We start from the raw sequence: 22887 nt of genomic DNA on the forward strand, positions 1-22887 counted from the left end.
TCTTATTACAAAGACCTAGAATCTGTAATGTTCAGGGTTAGATAGCTACAAGGCTAAGAGACTTGATACTTTCGTTTGATACTAACTGTTTGTATAATGGATTGGAAAACTTTGTGGTTAAGGAGTTGAATAGCTCTAAAGCTAAGGCATTTGAGGGGTTGGGCAACTGTACTATTTCAGTTTCATGGTTGAGTGTTGTTAGGTGGCTATCCATCCCTAAAACTGTTCCAATAATTCATGAAAATGAGCAAATTTGTGATGAAAAAGATAGACATAAAAAAATTTATGCATTTGTCTCCATCATTTTCCAAAAGTTTAACCAAAACATACTAAGGAAAATAATGTACTTAAGTTAAAAATAACATCTGTTCTTAGATTTTAACTTCTTACCATTTGGTTTGGCAGTCTAACATTGTAACCTTCAAGCTATATGACCAGACTGATGTAATAGTAATTTTCCTTCTAAATTTCCAAGAATGAGTGTTAAATGTTTCACTCATCAAAAGCTATCACAACCATAGTAAAGATAAGATGGTAACAGTTATATGTATCAAAGATTCAATATTTTGATTTATTACCCCTGTATCAAACCTCTACTTTAGCAGAATTGACTGAGGCTACTCTATAACACTACCATAAACCTTCAGACAAAATGGTGACAGTTATATTACAAATTTGGGTATGCGGGTAATTTGAAAATATCTTATGGAGTGATGACTGTCCCATGCATAGTAACAGGCACCCATTCAGCCACCCTGCCAAGGATATGTCGAAGTCATGGGACTGCAGCATAGTGGATTGTGAAGTGGTAGTGGAAAAGCTCAATTGAGCCAATGGTGCTTCTTACATTGATGCTGAGCGAAGAAATCCTAGAAGATTAATGGTCAGGATCATCAAGCTCTATCAAGAGCTTGAAGCTCTGCAAAGCATTCATGGTTGTGTAATCACTTTGACCCAAGCTTCCAATTCAAATTCATAATGGAATTGGATGGTGACAGACAGTCATAGGAATTGGCAAAAGCAGCGAAAAAAATATAACGGCTTAAATCATACTTCAATTGAAACTTTTGTGTCATACTGAGGCTACTCAATAACAATACTATCAAAAGGGTTAACAAGGTGGACTTACAGCCAATGACTTAGCCAATTGGTCAGCATCAACATCTGATAAGCTTAAGTCAGATTCTTCTTCAGCTACTGCAGCCATGTTTGCATAGAAATCTTCACTGCTAAATGAAAAGGAATTGAAAATATTGTAACAGGATCTGGTATCGGTATCACTGAAAGGGTGTCGATCCGATCCCGTCACATACAATTTAGTAAGACATAACAGACGAAGTCAGGTTATCGGTGAAAGACAGCAGTTTGTTTATTAATTGCGATGGTGTACATATATCTGATGGGAAAACGACAGCCTTCTGATGTACAGCTTCTTGTTCGTTGGTTGAAGTGGTTCGATGTCGTTCGCGGCTAAGTCGGTAAGGTTATCAGAGTCTACCAAATGCACGTCTGTTCACGTTGGCTGACGGCCAGAGAGAATGAATCGAGTTTGGCGGGCCTTAGGGATCGTTTCCCGCACATGCGCATGGGGAAGAATTCCGGTGGCCACCCGGAAGTAGTCCCATTCTGCGCATGCGCGCTGAACCCTACACAGTAGCATCACTACAATATAATGCACTGGTGGGAGTAGAAACACTAGACTGTTATAATGAAGGGAAATAACTAGAAAGAGATTAAAAAAGTAGGAAAAAAAGTACAGTGTATGCATGGAGGGAAGCATTCTAATTAAGTGTTTATTGTAATGAGTAATATTTTTTGGCTGAATGTCAAAGGTATGTAATGTCAAAAACATTAACTCTAAAAGTAAGAGGGAATAGTAAATTTATATAAAGTTTAGTCTGAATAAGAGGTGCAGAATCTATAGCTCTTGAGATCCTTCTGGACAGCTGAAGTTGATGCAACTTGTGTTTAGACTGATTTTTGCAGAGAGTGTATGCAGGAAGGAGCTTCCAGAGGAGACTTAAGCTATAGGGAAGAACTTTTGTAGACAAAGAAATAAAAGATAAGATTAAGGTATGAAAGGAAAATATTTACGTACCTGATACTTGGCTTAGGTTTATCATTGTCCTATCAAAATATAACATAATTAGAAATAGGGTGATATCTTGGGTGGGTGACAATAGAAGCTTAGTCAACAACATTAAACAGTACAGAACTTGATTGAGATAACTGGAAACACCACCACCAACTTAAAACTCTAAATTGGTGTCAATCTTTTCTATGTTCTTTGATGGGTCAAGATGATTCAGAAAAAGATTATCGTCTTGTAATCATTACCCAATACACAATGAATAATATGACCAAAAATGGTAAAGCACCAACATTAAATTACATGTATAAGTAAAATGATGCTGTCATACAGAGCTGTCTAATTTCATGATTGCTGAACAAGGCGATTATTATACCATTAATGGTGATGGTGGAGATGACAACAACGATAATGAAGATACTGATTATTGCTAACAAGAAAATTGCAAAATCAAAAAATCAAATGGAAATTGTAGTTGTGATACCTGTGCTGGTGGCATGTAAAAAGCACCATCTGAACGTGGCTGATGCCAGCGCCGCCTTGACTGGCTTCCGTAAAAAGCACCAACCGATCGTGGCCGTAGCCAGCCTCCCCTGGTATCTGTGCCGGTGGCACATAAAAAGCACCCACTACACGCACGGAGTGGTTGGCGTTAGGATGGGCATCCAGCTGTAGAAACATTGCCAGATCAGATTGGAGCCTGGTGCAGCCTCCTGGCTTCCCAGACCCCACGGAAGTTAAACGATAATGATGATGATAAAGAAAATTGTTTTAACTCTGTCACTGTCACAAGTGACTAGACAGCATGTGACAGTAAAAAAAAGTAACAAACATTCATTTAAGCCACTCAGTGTTGCTCAGTGCATCTGGATAATGTTCCTTGTCTTTATTAAGGAAATGGACAAACGATACTCAGTTTATAACAAGTAATAAGTTTAAATGTTGTTACAGGCATTGTGTGGTAAACTTTTAGACATGACACATTAGTAGACTTGTTTTGATATACCAAACTGTAAAGTGCTACAGCCAACGTTATAGCAGAATGATATGTGTAACTATGAAAAAAAATACATTCAAAAGTCTCAAATTTAAAACTATTTATTTTATGTTCATATCATGCTGAGCCACATGAATTGTCTAGCTGTATTTGCATTGATACTAAAAGCATGGCCCTGCATCAAAAGATTACTAGTCATACTACTAACTAGACAGTAACGACCTCTCAGTGTATCTAATGTACAACAGGGAAATAAGAACAAATTAATGTTATTGATGTTACTTACCAAAGGTCTTCTAGCAGTCTTAGGTCCTGAAAATCAAGAATAATAATAATAATGAAGAGGATGATAATGATGGCGATAATTTCTAACTTCAACACAAGACAACAAATTTAAGGGATGGGTCTAGTCAATTTAATGTACTCAAGTATATTCATCAGCATCGGTTTTAATGTCTATGCTTCCATGCTTGCATGGGTCAGAAAAAATTTTGTTGTGGCTGATTTTCTATGGCTGGATGCCCTTGTCACCAAACCCTTACCTGTTTCCAGGCAAGGTAGTGCTTCCCCCATAACTGTACATGTTTTCACAGAAGATTGGAAATAAAGGATGCACTTGTATGAGGGGGACACTCATCTACACCTATCATGCAATATCAAGACATGAAGAATCAAACATACTTACACTATATATATATATATATAATGGACTTCTTTCAGTTTCTGTCTATCAAATCCACCCACAAGGCTTTGGTCAATTAGTTAACTTGGAGTTATAGTATAAGACATTTGTCTAAGATGCTTTGCAGTGGAATTGAACCTGAAAATGTGGTTGCTAAGTGAACTCCTTAATCACACATCCATGCCAGCACTTTATAAGGTACTTATATAAGCATCTTATCACTACTTAATTTATGGATCACAGAGAGATGAAAATCAGAATTGATCCCAGAAGGATCTGAACACAATATAAAAGGGAATGTAACTAAATGCATGGTCTCTACATCACTGAAGTTGTTGACTATATACCATCTGTATCTTATCCCATTTAATACAGATCTAATTTTATCATTTTGCATCTGGCATGTCCCACTTTACTAACTTAGTATTAAACACTTTTTTTTATTCTGTACATCTTGAGAGTTATCTCTCTCTGGAACTCTCTTAAGATGTATTTTCTCACTCACAGTTAATCCCTAATAATTCAACTTGAACATAAATCATACTAATTGCACTTAATTATCACCAACACCTAGTCTCAAATGGCCTGAAATGACTGTAGATGCTATCCTTCCTCATTGAGTTGAAAATAAAATTTTAAAAATATATAAAAATATTTACTTACGTGTGACCATCCTGCTGACTTGTGGCTGAAATAGTTAAAAGAAATTTAGTAGAATAATTACATAAATTTCAATATTAATAATAGTTTCACATCTTCGCACAAGGCCAGCAATTTATTTAGGAGTGGGGATAAGTCAATTACATCAATTCCAGTGCTCAAATGGTACTTAATTTATTGACCTGAAAAGTATGAAAGGTAAAGCTGAGCTTAACGGAGTTTGAACTTAGAATGTAAAGCCAGAAAAACTGCTGCTAAATATTTTGTCCAGCATGGAAACAATTCTGCCAGCTTGCCACTTTACTTTAAATAATAACACAAGACCCAAATTTTGGGAAGAGGTATAAGGTGATTAAACTTTACCAGTAGTTATTTTATTGATCCTTTAGGGTTGAATTTGGTGGGATTTAAACTTAGAACATGAAAGACAAACCTAAATATAAGCCATTGTCTGCTACTCTACTGCTTCAGTCTGGCACAAGGATATAGTTGAATTAATCTATTGTCTAGTTTAACACCAGTACATAGTACTTCGGTGCCTTTGGCAGGGGCCACCCTGTTGCAAACATTTGGGCTGAGGTCTCTCATCAGATGACGATTTTCACCAGTTTCAGGGGTCAGAGACCAAACTACTGTATGAAATTTAATCCAGAGAAACGAAAGGCAAAGTTCCTAAAATAAATAACTGTCAGTCAAATACAAAGTTATTTCCAACAACAGTGCTCCACACCCTACAAAATATGAGGTATTGTGTAAATGTTAAACATTATCATCTACATCAGGGGGTCACTAATCACCGGGGCATGAATCATTTCGAACTGAACCGCATAGAAAGAATAAATTTTAAAGTTTAATTTCTATTTTATTGACTATTGCTTTCTGTGGAGTATTTTTTGCATTATATATGTAATAATTAAATTATATATTATGAACTTTATTGTCTTTTATTATGCTCGTGATCCTCCGATTCGTGGTACAAAAAAAAAAAAGTTCTAAAGAAACTTCGCACCTACCCCCACCGCGCACAATTTTGTAGTAAAAAGATGCATTTTTGAAAACTTAAATTGTATTTCACATATCTCATTTTTTACAATTTAATTGATTAGTTGTTAAAAAAAAATTTCGTCCGTTTAAGGCAAACCAATTTTAAAAAACATTTTTAATTATAAAATTTCATTACAGATGTTGATTCTTCGTTTTCAACTTTTGACAAACTTATAAATTTGAATATAAAAACAAAATACTAAAAAAAAAAAAAAATTTCTAGGAAATTTCACAAGGGAAATTCCCTGTACCAATCAATCAAAACAAAAGAAATGAAATTTTTAAGTTTTCAATTTCATTTTTAAAACCTTAGTTTATTTTTTCAATGACTTTCGTTCAATTTAAATTCTGACAAAATAAATACAATTATATAAACACAGAAAATGATTTGAAACATCTTAAATTTTAAATTTCGAACCTCTAAACAAATGCAGCGAGCAAAGAATCCATCCGAATTACTGGTTTCTTTTGATAAATGAAGGAATACTAACCATGAATTGAAACCGCATCGTCGTCACACCTCACAGGGAACTAATTACACTGATCATGTAATCGATTTCCATTACTTATGCTACAGATTTATGAGACTAACGTCAGATTTTTCACAATAGCATCAACAATGTAAATCAATCTCAACAAAGATATGTGAGAATTCCATCGATCAACAAGAGGCCATTCGTATAAATTATTGAAGGAACATACAGGACAAGATTAGGAGCCATGGAAACTGGGAATCGATTACCAATAAAGGATGTCGAGTCACAGACAACAAACTAATTACAGAATAAACTTGTTAGATATTAGAACATTCGTTATAAAAGTTCCCTTCTAATATGCAGAAAAGGTAGGCCGATGTAAATCAACAAGTTATAATTTCCTAAAACTTTGTGTAGAGATATTGTTCCTTTTGTTTCCTTTCTGACGAATTTTTAAAGACACGAACATCAGTGAAACGTCATTAATTCCCGACTTAGATACACAATTAACAAAAGTTTACAACTTAATTAACCAGGTCCCTAAGTGAACCGGTGTCGGTAGAAATGTCTTCCTGGAACATAGGGTCCATCGCTGCCACAACAAATTCATGACCAAACGATATAATGGGGTATCTGCGCTTTTACGTTCCTAAATTCAAAATTGGCCCTAAATATGTATACATGTATTTATGTATATTTTGTTGTTATTTACTTCCCAAAGAACTGGGGACCAACAATGAAACACATGCAGATGGAATTTAGGATCGTTAAAGTGGAGGATACCCTAAAAATGTAACAAAATGAACGGACAGAGTCGATAGTCACTGAGACGGTTGCAAAAAAATGCAACGAAAGAGCTTTGACAAAAAAAATTGGTTATTTAATAAATGAGAGGAATTGAACCAGTGTGTGTGTGTTAATTATAGTGGCATGATGACTCTCCATAGACGTAACAAAATAAATTACCAGATCAATGACATTAATTACGTCAATATTTACGGAAAGTTCATAAGAGTAAAACAAAATAATTTTGGTGTGAGGAAAACATTGCATCTCTCTTCTACAAAGATTTGTTTTTCCCCACGAAATGTCTTCTTTTCCTTCATAACAACATAGTTTATTCCACTTCACAAACTTTTCACTATTTGGTTTTCACTATTTGCCGACGACACAGACTGTTACTAGTTGCATTGGATAAATAGTTTCTGATTTAGGCACAAAGCCGGCAATTTTTAGGAAAGGGGTTGGTCGATACCATCGTTCTCAGTACTTAACTGGTACTTTATTTTATTGTCCCCCAGGGTGCAAAATGAAAGACAAAGTTAACTTTGACAGGATTTACCTCAGAAACATTTGCATCTTTTTACTGATTTCTTTTTTCTTTTATTCTTTTTATTTCTGCATTTTCTTCCTGTTTACTTTTGAATATTTATAATAATAATTGTCCATTATAAATATTGCATATATATTTAATTTTGTACAATATACATAGTTAAAAACGATTTTTTTTGTTGCATAAATTTAAATCTAATTTCGATTTTTTTAATAGTCAGAATCAAATGCTTTTACTTCTAGGTATTCCAGCTTGACATCCAAAAGTTCATTATCGTCTGTTATTTTACAGGGCTGTAACAGACTTGATAGAATGAGTAATGATCACCTGGTAGAAATAACTTAATTTCCCTCAAATCACATCCAGCATAACAGGGGTGGGGTGCCAAACTGTAGTTATGCCTCCTCATCCTACAGTCTCAAAACACGGGACAGTGACATCTGGAATGTCTTTGATCATATGTTTGTTGGATCAAGACTATCGTAAAGTTAAACAATAACTTCATTAATTTAGCAATAAATGCTACTGTAATTTAAACTAAAATCTGTGTATTTGGTGTTGTAACACCATATTCGGTTAACTTGGTGAGTTTGTTTCAATTAAGGAAACTATATATAAACTATGCTAACAAAATTTAAAATACGTATCAATTTATGATGAAATATGTCCAAAGTAAGAGATAGAAAGTTCAAATACAGATTTATATTATTGAAGTAAAAAAATATTTGAAATATTTTTTATCAGACATATCATCATTATTTTAACTGAAAAGTTAAATCTTCGAATTTATAAAATAATATTAAAACAAAGATAAGTTGTTATTAGATAAGGAAAAAGCAGACAGACGGTATAATTATGTATAATTGAACTTCACCTGATTTCAGACACCGGCCCCAGGATGGTAGCTGTTACTGTTGGTGGTGTCCATTTATTTATGATAGAGTCACAACTGACATTTTTCGCTCGCTGCTACGTCATTGCTGTCATAGCAACTACTAACACAACAATGTTGGAAAGAAGGGAACGATTAGTAAAAGAATGAGAAAGATAAAGCGGAGGAGAAAGAGAGGGGGAGAAAAAGAGAGACAAAGACAAAGGGTTTGAAAGAGAGGGAGAGGAATAGGGGGAGAGAATGAAAAGGAGAAAGATATGAAGGAAAATAAGAGAGCGAGTGTTGAGTAATATCATGAAAAAGAAAAATATAGAGGGAAGATAGGGACAGTTTGAGAGAGAGAGAGAGAGAGAGAGAGTGAGTGTTTATTGAATATATAGAACCATAACTGAAATAAAACTTCAGCAATGACTGAAAAAGTAAAAAGATGTCATCCCAAAGCCTATGTTGATAAAACTTTAGCTATCATTAAACCAGAAGCTGTGAAATATGCTGATGTTATAGAAGATATTATTCTACGGACAGGTTTCACTATTGTCAATGTAAGTACCTCAAATGTTGCACATATATGTTGATAGTCTCTTCCTTCTGTTTTTGGTTGCCTACCACTTTAATGTTTGGTAGTGATGGTATTGGTGGTGGAGTTTTTCAGTACATATTCTAGGTCAGCCCTTATCCAACAGATCTATAATTTAAGACATTTTAGCCGTGACTATCTGTTGTTTTTATATCGTGGATCACTTTGTTTAAAGTATCCTTCTCAGGCGCGATCCTAGGAATTTTTCGAAGAAAGGGCACAAGGTCAGAAGGAATACAATTCTAGGAGAAAAGAGCGCAATAACATTATTTAGAAAGGCACACTTCTTTTCTTGAGGAGGGCACGTATCCCACAACCCTCCATCTGGGTCCGCCCCTGCTTCTTTATTTAAGGTGGTAGAGTTTAGATTTAAAGATTTGACTACTATTTCTTGCAGGTCGAGCGATCACTTACAGGCTCCCCCGCCCCCCGTTTCTATGTCAAAGGCATTTCAGGCAAGACCATCTTGTCTTTTTTATACGACCAGTACTATATTATTGAGGGTGCCACTGGATTTTTTTAGATAGCAGGATATATTTTAAGAAGAGATTTACCAGCTGATTCATGAAGGTTGAATGACTATGTAGAAGCTCCATTATTAGCTCATGCTGTGGTATTGACTGTGATGTTGTCAATGATGGAGAAATAATGAAGACAATGGTGATGATGGTGGTGATAGCAATAGTTTTAATAGTTTCAGTCAGTATTTTGATGATCCTTATAGAGACACAAAGTGATTAATTCAAGGCCTGAGAGAGGTAGTGACAAATCAAGAAGAAATGGGTATGTCAAGCTATTTAGCTCCTCTACAGTAAGAAGGCTGTTCTGTTTTGGCCCTTTCTTATACTTGAACCCCTCATCACCTAGCACAAATCTGTTTCCCTCTCTACTGCAGCCCAGTCTGTCAAAGGAGATCATAGTTTTGTAAGTCACATGGCGACCTCACTAGTGCTGGTGCCATGAAAAAGCACCCAATACATTCTGTAAAGTGGTTGGCATTAGGAAGGGCATGCAGCTATAGAGAACATGTCAAAGCAGATACTAGAGCCAGCATGTAAGACATATATTTGTAGTGACGCATTCCTTGTAGTGACTATAAATAGTGAGGGCGCGTGGCTTAGTGGTTAGGGCATTCGGCTCATGATCGTAAGGTTGTGAGTTCGATTCCCGGCGACGCGTTGTGTCCTTGAGCAAGACACTTTATTTCACGTTGCTCCAGTCCACTCAGCTGGCAAAAATGAGTTGTACTTGTATTTCAAAGGGTCAGCCTTGTCACTCTCTGTGTCACGCTGATTATCCCCGAGAACTACGTTAAGGGTACACGTGTCTGTGGAATGCTCAGCCATTTGCACGTTAATTTCACGAGCAAGCTGTTCCGTTGATCGTATCAGCTGGGACCCTCGTCGTCGTAACCGGCGGAGTCTTTAAGTGACTATAAAACTCAGATAACCAAATAGTACACAATATAATAAAAATGGCAAAATTTACATCATATATTAAAAGATGACAATGAGGATGATAATGAATTTTATCAACATGTAACCTCCTCTTTAGCATATAAATAACCCTCATGTTTAACACCACCACTTGAGTGTTGGAAAGCTTGGATTACAACTCTAGTTCTCTTCCTATCTATGATTTTTTTTACACACATTGATCTTTAGATGCATATTTTGAGCTGCAGCAGCATCAGTGTCACCTGAGTGAGAGAGAGGTAGTAATACAAGTTATAGAGCATGGTACTGCCTCTCCTCTCCTCTCCTAATCAACTTATTAAAGGAAATGTTACACACTGCCCACCCAACATACATGTATCACCAACTACCTGCTCAAGAAGCCATATCAACCTTAACCCTTCTGTTACTGTATTTATTTTGAGATGCTCTATGTTTCTTTCAATTACTTTAATTATAACAAAGAATTTAGTAAAATAACTTAGTTATCATTCAGCAGGTGTTAGGAACATAAAGTGTGACTAAGGTTTGGTGGAAGATTTTAATTAAAATCTTATGAAAACAAAACATTTGTACTCAGAGCCAGAGCCGGTTTCAGCCGGGTTGGTAACGAAAGGATTAACTAATGTGACAAACTAGCAAAAGTTACAGAGTCAGAAAAAAATCCTTTACAGTATTTCAAATCCTACTGAGGCCAGCTTTGTCTTTCTTCCCTTGACTGGCACTCTGTCAGTTATGACGACAAGAGTTCCAGTTGATCCGATCCACAAAACAGCCAGCTCATAAAATCAATGTCTACAGCACAATTACTCTTAACATAGATCTTAGGGAGATTCAGCATGATACAGAATGTGACAAGGCCAGCCCTTTTGAATTACAGGTACAACTTATTTTTGCGAGCTGAGTAGACTGGAGCAACATGAAATAAAGTGTTCTGCTCACAGATACAACACGTCTGGGAATCGAACTCACGATCATGAACCAATTACCCTAACCACTAAGCTACGCGCCTTCCCTTTGGTGTCAATAAAGTAAAGTAGCAGTCATATACTGGTGTTAGTAGAATTGACTAATCTTCTCCCTTCAAAATTGCTGGCCATATGCCTAAATCAGAGACTATTATCTCAACTATTTATTTCAGAGACGCCGTGTTCACATGACACCAGAACAAGCCAGCGACTTCTATAGCGAACATTTTGGTAAGATGTTCTTCACCAAACTGGTGGAATATATGAGCCAGGGACCCATTATCTGCCTTATAATAGCAAGGGACAATGCTATCACCACTTGGGAGGAGCTGATGGGGCCTACAAATACATTCAATGCACGAGAAACCTATCCAGACAGGTAGAAACTATTATTATTATTAATATTATTATTCATTTCATTACTTAATATTGTCCTAAATGTTTTAGGCCCTTGTGGTCTATAAAACAAATTATTATTACCATTGTTATTGTTGTTGTTGTTGTTTTTGCTGTTGTTGTTGTTGATCTTAGTGGTTAATAAAGAAAGTATTATTATTATTGTTTTACTTCTCAGAGCGCTCAGTCTTGTTTGCTCTGATTGATTTTGTGAGAGTGGACAGCAGCCATTTGTCAGGTGTCTCATGGGGTCTCTTTTCACACATTATAAGTTTTGATACTAGGTTGTTAATTACCGTGGAAGACATTCAACATCCAAGTACCAATCTCAAAATCCTAGCTGTCAGCAGCAGAGCAATTTTGGAGGTTTGCTCTGCTCTCATGTCAATTCCGATTTTTCTGATATATTTCTTGAACTTGGTTGTTACTGGTCTGAGTGCCCCTTATTATAACTATTATTATTGTTTTTTAACTGAGGTTTTGTTGGAACCCCTGGAGTCTTGCATGTGTAGCAGTTTCACTGCCTCTAGCCTACAACACTATGCTATCTGTTCCTTTCAGCTATCTAATATTTTCCTGATTATTCTGGCTGTGCCAAGGAGGCAAACCTTTTGTAGAAGTTCTACTGGGCACTCTATTCCAATTTAACTTCATATTCCTCTTGATGCCTTCTGATACTGTCCCCAAGGACTCAACTATAATTAGCACTATCTTCACCTTCTTCATTTTCTATACCCTAGCTATTTTGTTGTTGCTGGCACAATCATTAGCATGCTGGACAAAATGCTGCTAAGCATCTTTGTGTTCTAAGTTCAAATTCCACCAAGGTTGACTTTGCCTTTCATCCCTTTGGGGTCAATGAAATAAGTGTCAATCAAGCACTGGGTTCAATGTAATTGACTTACTCCTCCCCCAAAATTTCAGGCCTTGTGCCTATAATAGAAAGGATTATTATTATTATTATTAATTTTATTATCATTTGTTGTTGGATTTTGATAAGAAAGTCACATTTCATGGTGGCTCAGTCAATTTTCTGAAAATGTCATCATTTTTGCTTGCCTGAAAATTTACCCTTACTGTTTCCTATTGTGAATTGCACTGTAGAGTTCACCCACATCTCTTTGGTGTGATTTTCCTTTTTGCCTGACTCACCCTTTCAAAGGAATCATCTATTTCAAATTTGGGTTATCCAAACTTCATAATTCCTTTAAAATATATCTGTACCAAGAGAGTTGATATATACATAAAAAAAATAAAATGAATTCATAGTAATTAAGAGCCCAATTAATAACGTTGTTGAACTCCAATGTTATTACATTGCAGTAAATCGAAATAGAATCAACTTCTATCTATATATATAATCAGCTAAAACAATCTTTTACCACAACATATTTAGAATAAAAAGCAGAAAAGCATAAATTTCACATATATCATCATCGTTTAACGTCCACTTTCCATGCTAGCATGGGTTGGACGATTTGACTGAGGTTTGGCGAATCAGATGGCTGCACCAGACTCCAATCTGATCTGGCAGAGTTTCTACAGCTGGATGCCCTTCCTTAATGATATAATTATACTCAACAACTGTTTCATTAGCATGAGCATCATTAAATCCATAATTACAGAGTTAAGATACATAATTAATTTATGTAAATTAAATTAATTTAAAAGCAATGTTTACACAGATCATCAGCAGTACTACATAATGCTTTAGGTAAACATTACTTTCAAATTCATTTAATTTAAATTAATTATATGTCTTGGTTGCATAATCATGAAATTAATGATATTTATGCTGCCGAAACAACTATTGAGCAAAATTAAATGATGAACTATGTATGAAATTTATGCTTTTCTGCTTCTTATTTTAAATATGAATATTACATTTCTAAATATCTCAAAGAGATATAAGCAGTGGTGGTACGATAGAGTAGTTGTATACTGTCAACTTAATGTGACAGTCCCATGAAGGGAATCGCACCACTGTTATTTAGCCCTAGGAAGCATCATATTTCCTGTGTCCTTATATTTACAAGGGGGAGACAAGTACCCCCACCCAGCAAAGCCTGCAACCAGAGACTAGTTTCTGAGTATTTGCTCATCATCAGTCTGGAGTAGCATGGCCTGCTAGTTGGAGATGCCTATCTAGCTCTTGTAAACATATAAGAATTCTAGTGAAATAAATCCACTGATTACAAAAATAGAAATATTACATTTCTAAATATCTCAGAGAGATATAAGTAGTAGTGGTATGATAGAGTAGTTGTATTCTGTCAACCTAATGTGACAGTCCCATGAAGGGAATGACAGCACTGCTATTTAGCCCTAAAAAGCAACTCCAGCTAGCAGGCCATGCTACTCCAGACTGATGACGAGCAAAGACTCAGAAACTAGTCTCTGGATGCAGGCTTAGCTGGGTGGGGGTGCTTGTCTCCCCTTTGTAAACATAAGGACACAGGAAATGTGTCAAGGCCAACAGGAAGCATTGATGCTTCCTAGGGCTAAATATATAGCAGTGGTGTGATTCCCTTCATGGGACTGTCACATTAAGTTGACAGTATACAACTACTCTATTTTAAATATGTTTATTAATAAAAAGAAAAAAAACAACAGAGATCCTCATGAAAAGAATAATAATGTTCATGGAGAAAAGTGAGTTAGAGGAAGTGAATAAGAAAAGAGACATTAGACGTGAAGAAAAAATGCCAAGAAAGTGGGGCTTACACACTCACACACATACATACACATATATATTATCATACACATATATATTATTATCATCATTTCTTTCTCATAACAATTGAAATTATTGGACTCTTCCACAAACCTTTCTTATCAACAAATTGTTGCTAATGGAAACCATCACCAGATTTTGCCTTGTCAATTAAATCAGCTCTTACGCAAGACCTTATAAAAACCTATTCTTCTTAACAATAGTATCATAGTTACTCTTGCTGCTGCTGTTGCTGCTGTTGTTGTTGTTGTTGTTGTTTAACTCCAGTTTAGTATTGATTTAATTGCAGGTTGAGAGTTGATCGACCAACAATGCCCATTGTTCTATATTGACTTTTCAGTATTCAGCTGATGAACCAGCTGTGACCATCCCATTTTTATTCAGGTTTAGTGTATATAGAAATATTTAATCCATGTGTTCTTGAATTTTTTTTAAGACAATAGGCTGTGATTTAAGGGAGGTTAAGGGACCAACTACAAGCTCTGTTAACAATCTCATGTTGTGGTTTGGTCCTTGGTCAGCTCTACATGTTCCAGCTGTGATCTTTCTCTCTTTATTTAGATATAGTGTGTCTTGGACCACATTAAAAAAAATAGTAGGATGTCATTTGAAGGAGATTTGGTTTCTATTTCTAACAGATATTGGCTGTGTAGTTAAGAAGCTTGTTTCCCAACCATGTTGTTCTGAGTTCAGTCTGACTGTGTGGCTCCTTGGGCAAGTGTTCTCTATTATAACCTCAAGGTGACCAAAGCCTTGTGAATGGGTTCAGCAGATGGAAAAGGAAAGACGCCCATCATTTGTGTGGCACCATCACCAGCAGGGCCACCAAGTAACTTGCAAGGCAAGGAATTTTCAGGGTGGTGCCCCAGCATGACTGCAGTCTAGTGACTGAAACAAATAAAAGATAGACTTTTCAATGCTTGCACAGGTCAGACTGTATTTGGAGGCAGATATTCTACAGCTGGATGTCCTTCCTGTTGCCAACCCTTACCTGTTTCCAAATATGGTAATGTTTCTGCATAGCCAGACATATTTTGTGAAAGACTGGAAATGAACAGCATCAAATCTACACTGTGAAATGGTTGGCATTTTGAACAGCATCCAGCTATAAAAACCATGCCAAAACTGACCTCACCTGTGCTGGTGCCATGTGAAAAGCACTCAATCCACTCTACAGAGTGGTTGGTGTTAGAAAGGGCATTCAACTGTAAAAAACCATACCAAAACAGACACAGAAGTCTGGTGTAGTCTTCTATCTGGCCAGCCCCTGTCAAACCACCCAACCCATGCCAGTATGGGAGATGATTAAATGATGATATGATAATGATGATGATGATGTATATATATATACACACACACACATATACACACATGTCCATATAGTTGTATATATATATGTATGTGTGTGTGTGTTTGTATATCCTTGTTTGCCATCATGTGATGATTGTAAACAAGCATCACTGTCATACAAGTGATGTTGTTTGTTTCCAGTCTTCTACAAAATATATGTCTGGCCATGGGGAAATACAACCTTCTTTGGAACCAGGTGAGGGTTGGTAACAGCTGTAGAATATCTGCCTCAGTAAATTTTGTCTGACTTGTGCAAGCATTGAAAAGTGGATCTTTTATCTTTTACTTGTTTCAGTTATTAGACTGTGGCCATGCTGGGGTACCACCCTGAAAAACTTTTAGTTCAATGAGTTGACCTCAGTACTATTTTTTTTAAAGCCTGGTATTTATTCTATTGTTCCCTTTTGCCAAACTTCTAAGTTATAGGGATGTAAACACACCAATGCTGGTTGTCAAGCAGTGGTGGTGGGGAACATATACACACACACACACACACAACAGGCATCTTTTAGTTTCTGTCTACCAAATCCACTCACAAGGCTTTGGTCAGCCCAAGGCTAAGTAGAAGTTACTTGCCCAAGCTGCCACGCAGTGGGACTGAACCCAGAACCATGTAATTGAGAAGCAAGCCTTTTATCATGCAGCCATGTCTGCACCATGCCTGAATGTTAAAAAAATGATGATGAGTGTAATTTCGTGATGGTTTAGCCATTGCCTCACCAAACCTCCTTTTGTTTTTGAATAATTTCTTCATGTGTAGAATGATAGTTGATAATTACATAACCTTTTATTCTGCTCCCTAGCATCCGTGCAGTCTATGGCACTGATGACATGCAAAATGCTGTCCATGGCAGTGAGAACATGACATGTGCTGAGAAAGAAATAAAATTCTTTTTTCCAGATAGTAAGTTGCTTCTTTTTGTGGATTTGTTTTTTCTCTCTCTTTTTTTCTTGCTATGAGTGAAGTATGATTGTAAGGGCTCTGAACGCCACCCATTGAACTTGCACCAAATCTTGATTTCTTACTCTGAAGATGTATTGTGTAAACATGTGAATAGGAGCATGAGTACATAATCATTCAGCCTGCTAGAAATCACAACTTGCCATCTTTAGGATGGGCATGGCACACTAGATATTTGTCTGGCTTTCTGCAGTATATCCCCATTAAGTAAGGTAGGTATACAGAATGCTATTTTGAACTAATACTGCTTCTGTTGCCAATAGCAAATATTTTCCTAGCTTGCCAGCTATTTGCAACACCAGTGATTTGTTAATCAATTTTTTTCTATATCAGCAGAGGCATGCTCAAAGACGCAGAAATGTAGATTTAGCAATTCCACTGTTGCTGCTGGACACTTTGTGTCCACTACTGATATATTCCTGTGATTTTTAGCGCTATACATCTATATGAGATGCTTTCTTGAGACAAATACTGCAGTTTTTGGCTTTCTACAGTATATCCACACTAAGATTTACATAATTTTATTAAATAATATTTTCTACTCTAGGCACAAGGCCTGAAATTTTGGGGGAGGGGTCAGTCAATTAGATCAACCCTAGTACGCAACTGGTACTTAATTTATTCACCCCGCAAGGATGAAAGGCAAAGTCAACCTTGGCGAAATTTGAACTCAGAACATAAAGACAGATGAAATACCTATTTCTTTACTACCTACAAGGGGCTAAACACAGAGAGGACAAAGAAGGACAGACAAAGGGATTAAGTCGATTATATTGACTCCAGTGCATAACTGGTACTTATTTAATCAACCCTGAAAGGATGAAAGGCAAAGTCGACCTCAGCGGAATTTGAACTCAGAATGTAGCAGCAGATGAAATACTGCTAAGCATTTCACCCGGTGTGCTAATGTTTCTGCCAGCTTGTCACCTTATAATTCTATTACATAATGAAGACTTACATTCCTTCCCTATTCAAAACAAAGATGAGAGGCTAATGGCTAGAATGCATTTGATTTAGGCCTGCTCAGACGAGGTTCTATACTCAGTCAAGCTAAACATTTGTGAGAATATTCTATGACAGTATATTTAAAAGATATATGGAAAAGATATATTGTAAAGATATACTATGAAGAGATACCATGAAGACATACTGGAAAGATATATCACAATGATATACTGTGACGGCATTAGTATATATTGTGAAAATGTGTCTTTCATTTTTTATTCTTTTACTTGTCACAGTCATTAGGTTGTGGCCATGCTGGGACACCACGTTGAAGAATTTTAGTCAAATGAATCAACCTTAGTACTTAATTTTTTTTAAAAACTTGGCACTGTTCTATTGGTCTCTTTTGCCAAACTGTTAAGTTACAGGGAGATAAACACACCAAAGCTGGTTTCCAAGTGGCAGTGGAGCACAAACACACACATACATATATATACAATGGGCTTCTTTCAGTTTCCATTTATCAAGTCCATTCACAAGGCTTTGGTGGGTCCAGGGCTGTAGCAAAAAACACCACTGAATCGGGAACCATGTGGTTAGGAAGCAAACTTCTGACCACACAACCACACCTGCATCTATATTAGTATTTAATAAATATGTGCGTAGTGGAGGCACATGGCCAAGTGGTTAGAGCAGTGGACTCATGGTCAAGGGATCACAGGTTCGAATCTCAGACTGGGTGATGTGTGTGTTTATGAGTGAAACACCTAAGCTCCGTATGCCTCCAGCAAAAGGTAATGGCAAACTTCTGCTGACTCTCTTGCCACAACTTTCTCTCATTCTTTCCTCCTGCATCTAGTAGCTCACCTGTAACAGACCGGCATCTTGTCCAGCTGGGGAACCTATACACCAAGGAAACCATCCCTTATGAGCCAAGCATGGCTTAAGAAGGAACAAACAACAACAAATGTGTGTATGGTTAAGAAACCTACTTCCCATTCATGATTTCATGTGACTTTGGGTTCAGTCTCACTGCACTACACCTTGGGCAAGTGTCTTCTACTATAGCCCCAAACCAACTAAAGCCTCGTGGGTGGATTTGGTAGCCAGAAACTGAAATCTATTTGTATATAATCAACAATGTTCTGAGTACTGTGGTTACTGCTTTCTTTGTAAATACTGTTAACTTTCTACTAACCAAGTGCCTCAGTGCCATAAAAATACAAACCAGAGTATGTTTTATGTCACTATGATATTGTGGGGACGAAATGAATAGGAAGGAAAGGGCTGTGACATCGAGCCCCACCAGGACAGGAAGTGAGAGAGAGGCTGTAAGGGAAGCAAGACTAACATCGTCCTCTTTTGGTCTGGGGCAGTGGTAGTGAACAGATGTGAGTGGACAAGCGAGTGAGCAGGGATTGATAGTAGCAGGTGAGAGGGGTAGGGCACATGTTTAGACTTAACGCAGCTGGACAACCAACAACGAGAGGTCAGTGAACCGTATTTTATTCCCTGCATTACAGTTCCTTTATTTCACAAATATATTCTTACATTATGTCTGTCTATCTAAAATCCATAAAACTTCATTACAATGTTTATTTCATGTTACTGCTTAAGCAATGTATTCTCATATATATATATATAATGGTGCATTCTCATCTTTCTTAGTATCTCTCTCACTCCCTCTCTATTACAACTCCATCTAACTATTTTTTCCCAATTTTTGTACTGTCACAATTTATATTTCTTTTCCTTTTTCTATTTTTGTTCCTCTTTTTCCATTTTTGTTTTTGAATATCGGATAAACAGATATGTATACACTAACATTATATAAACGTTACATATGATTGATTTTAATGATGTTAATTTTATATCATTAGGGATTTCTCATATTGTTTTTGTTTGTTCTGTTTTATACCATGCATAATAGTATTTCATGTGTTATGGTGAGATGTTCTTATTTTATTTCACCATTCTAAAGAGATTTCCACATTGATTAGGCTGACTGTTATAAATATAAGAATTTTTCTACAGGCATTCCTGACAATTTGCTGTCTCCTGAAGCAATGGATAATTATATGTCAAAACATATAAACCCAACCTTATTAAAAGGACTGACACAATTGTGTAAGGCGAAACCCATAGATCCTATAGTAAGTAGCATATTTCATTTCATTCTTTCTTTTCACTTAATAATACATACATTCTTAAGATGCTTGCTTTCCAACTTCCTGGTTCAGTCACACTGCTTGGCATCTTGGATAAGTGTCTTCTACTATAGCCTCAGGCTGATCAAAGCCTTGTGAGTGGATTTGGTAGACGGAAACTGAATGAAGTCCATCGTATATATACATATATATAATATGTTTTAATAAGTACCATGCTTTACCATTTTTGCTTATTAAAATAATAATGAAACAATCAATATATTACACTAATCTTTTATTGATTTATGATTTCAGACTTATATTGCTGACTGGCTCATTGAAAACAATCCCAACAAGCCACAAGTGAAACACAATTAAACGATAATAATAAACATCTCAAATTCATTCATGCAGTTTGTTGTTTTCCCAAACATCCACAACAGTAAGTTTTTTGATGTAAGGGCGTGGTTAGATCCCTGATGAACATAGGGTTTCTCACTGCCAGCCAAAATGTTACCACCATCACATCATTGTGTCCGCTTAGTCGTCTGTATTATGTTAGACACAATACACTGGTGTAAGAAGCAGAAGCATAGCATAGGAAGCAAGTGTTTAGTTAGCTTTCAGTGCTAAGTTCACTTTTTTCTGTAGGACTGAAGAATATATTTGGACATCAGTCCAATGTCAGATTTTACTGACACTTACATGGCTGTATCATTAAGAAGTTTGCTTCCCAACCACATGACTTTCAGGTTCAGTCCCACTGCGTGGCACCTTAGGTAAGCATCTTTCATTATAGCCTTGAACCATGAGTGAATTTAGTAAATGGAAGCCAAAAAAAGCCTGTTATATATGTATGTGTATATATATGTATGTATATATATATGTGTGTCTCCTTCTCTTGATCTTGTATAAGATGTGTATTACTGTCATACAAGCAGTGCCATTCATTTCCAACATTCTGCATAAACATGTCTGGATACAGAAAAATATCACCTTGCTTGGAGACTGGTGAGTATTAATAGCAGGAAGGGTATCCAGCTGTAGAAAATCTGCCTCAGTGAACTTTGAAAAACTGAGAAAAAGTACTTTTTTCACCACAGAAAGAAAAATAAAATACAGACGTGTCTTTGTAACTACAACCATATTTAAGGGCACATTGTTGAGAGTATGGATGATGCAATCACTGTTGGACAGGCACTTGTTTATGTATTCAGTTTTGGCCTCATTGAGGTAAAGACCTACACAATTTGAGGCTTGTTCAAGAGATTGTAAAAGAGACTGGGCATTGGAGAGAGAATCACTGATAAGAGTGATATCGTCAGCAAAGTCAGTGTCTGTCAAGTACTCAGCTGGGTGTCTGGAACTTCTTCTTGGTTTTATTTCAAAGCCCTTGCCAGAGATGGTATCAACTGACATACGTAGCACATAATCAACAACAATGATGAAAAGAAATGGGGCGAGTGTGTCTCCCTGCAGTATTCCGGCTTTGATTGAGAAAGATGATGTTTCTCCGTCAGGGATTAAGATGGTTGAAGACGTATCTGTGTAGAGGACCTTGATGGCAGAAATGATTTTGTCTGGTATCCCATAGAGCTTAAGGATTTCAAACACCTTATACCTATCTACAGAATCAAACGCTTTAGAAAAGTCTACAAATACCATTGCAAGATTGCGATTAAATGCTTTTGATTCTTCAATAAGTCTGTGTAGGCATAGTATCTGGCTCAGTGTTGAGCGCCCATGTCTGAATCCATTTTGGTTCTTTCGGAGCAAAGGTTCAACAAAAAGGACAAGACGATTTAGGATCAGTTTGTTGTACAGTTTTGCAGCAATTGACATTAGAGATATACCCCTATAGTTGGTGACGAGGGATAAATCGCCTTTTATACATAAACAAGTGCCTGTCCAACAGTGATTGCATCATCCATACTCTCAACAATGCGCCCTTAAATATGGTTTCTGATTATAAATATCTTGGGTCATACATATCATCAACTGGAAAAGACTTTCTAACTAGAAAGGGTATGGCCTGGTCAGCCTGTAATGACATGCATAAGATCTGGTCATCAAATCTAAGTAGAGACTTCAAACTTGAAATCTTCAAAGCCACAGTCGAACCAATTCTACTATATGGCTCAGAAACCTGGACGTTATCAAAGAAGCTTGAGAGGCGGTTGGATGGAACCTACACTCGCCTCCTTATGAGAGCTCAAAATCTCTCGTGGAAGCGCCATCCAACCAAAATGCAAATATATGGGAAACTACCACCTGTATCATCTCTTGTGAAAGGTAGGAGAGTCCAGTTTGCTGGACATTGTTGTAGAGCTGAAAAAGAAGTAATTTCTACTCTTCTCCTCTGGAAGCCATCTACTCGCAATACCAGAGGGCGCACACTCTCCTACCCTGATGTAATCTCCAGGGATACAGGCATCCAGCAACAGGACCTCCGTAATGCCATGATGGACCGTGAAGTCTGGCGTAGCATGGTAAATTCCATTGTCTCGACCACGGTCGAACAATGATGATGATGTAACTACAACTAACAGCCAAATCTCTCTTAAAACACACCCTTTCATCAAAAGAAAGATTTACTGTATTTCAGGAAGAAAAAAAAAATGCAACAGGTCTGCTACATCAGAGGCAACTTTGGGCTAAAAAAAACAGTCAAACATACTTCACATTAAAAGATTATATATTAAATAATACTAATAAAATTGACAGTATATCTTTGAAGTTTCGTTCCCTGGTAAAACTCCATGTATTTTAAACATTTTCTCATTATATGACATATTGTTGAAGCCAACCTTGTTTTCAATGTTATTTTTATAGTAAAAAAGTTGTGCAAAAAAAAAAAAAACTTTATTTGGTAGCTGAAAGATGTCAAAATTGGCAACTCAGTTTTTGAATTCATAAGGAACATAGGCACACACACACAAATTCTGTTTTATATATATATATATTAGAAATATTAAATTTCTAGATATCTCAGAGAGATATGAGCGGTGGTGGAACGATAGAGCTGTTGTACACTGTCAACATAACGTGACAGTCCCGTAAAGGGAATTACACCACCGCTATTTAGCCCTAGGAAGCATCAACGCTTCTTGTCGGCCTTGACACATTTCCTGTGTCCTTATGATTACAAAGGGGAAACAAGAACCTCCAACAGCTAGGCCCAC

The 22887-nt window shown here is 36.6% G+C and overlaps 2 protein-coding genes across 8 annotated transcripts in view; one reads left to right on the forward strand and one right to left on the reverse strand.

Moving 5' to 3' along the window:
• The window catches only part of LOC115211628 (fas-binding factor 1 homolog), a 38021-nt gene extending 29067 nt beyond the window's left edge, over window positions 1-8954 (reverse strand). For 3 of the 7 annotated variants that reach the window (XM_036502916.1, XM_036502915.1, XM_029780251.2), the window contains exons 1-5: window positions 5964-6687; window positions 4432-4456; window positions 3373-3398; window positions 2099-2127; window positions 1130-1229 (exon numbers count right to left, since the gene is read on the reverse strand). In XM_036502916.1, coding sequence (XP_036358809.1) covers window positions 1130-1229; window positions 2099-2127; window positions 3373-3398; window positions 4432-4456; window positions 5964-5981 — 198 coding nt within the window. In that variant the 5' untranslated portion in view covers window positions 5982-6687. Of the gene's footprint in view, window positions 1-1129; window positions 1230-2098; window positions 2128-3372; window positions 3399-4431; window positions 4457-5963; window positions 6690-8155; window positions 8292-8723 lie in introns of those variants that run through there. The other 4 variants (XM_036502913.1, XM_036502914.1, XM_029780253.2 and 1 more) reach the window with 4 other exon arrangements.
• LOC115212337 (nucleoside diphosphate kinase homolog 5) lies at window positions 8409-20110 on the forward strand. Its single transcript, XM_029781203.2, has 5 exons — window positions 8409-8715; window positions 11346-11551; window positions 16456-16556; window positions 19593-19711; window positions 20021-20110. The coding sequence occupies exons 1-5, from the start codon at window positions 8581-8583 to the stop codon at window positions 20081-20083; spliced, it is 624 nt and encodes a 207-aa protein (XP_029637063.1). The 5' UTR covers window positions 8409-8580; the 3' UTR covers window positions 20084-20110.
• Window positions 20111-22887: the final 2777 nt, after the last annotated feature.

This window comes from Octopus sinensis, linkage group LG5, assembly GCF_006345805.1.
Source record: "Octopus sinensis linkage group LG5, ASM634580v1, whole genome shotgun sequence".
In the NCBI taxonomy this organism is placed as follows: domain Eukaryota; kingdom Metazoa; phylum Mollusca; class Cephalopoda; order Octopoda; family Octopodidae; genus Octopus; species Octopus sinensis.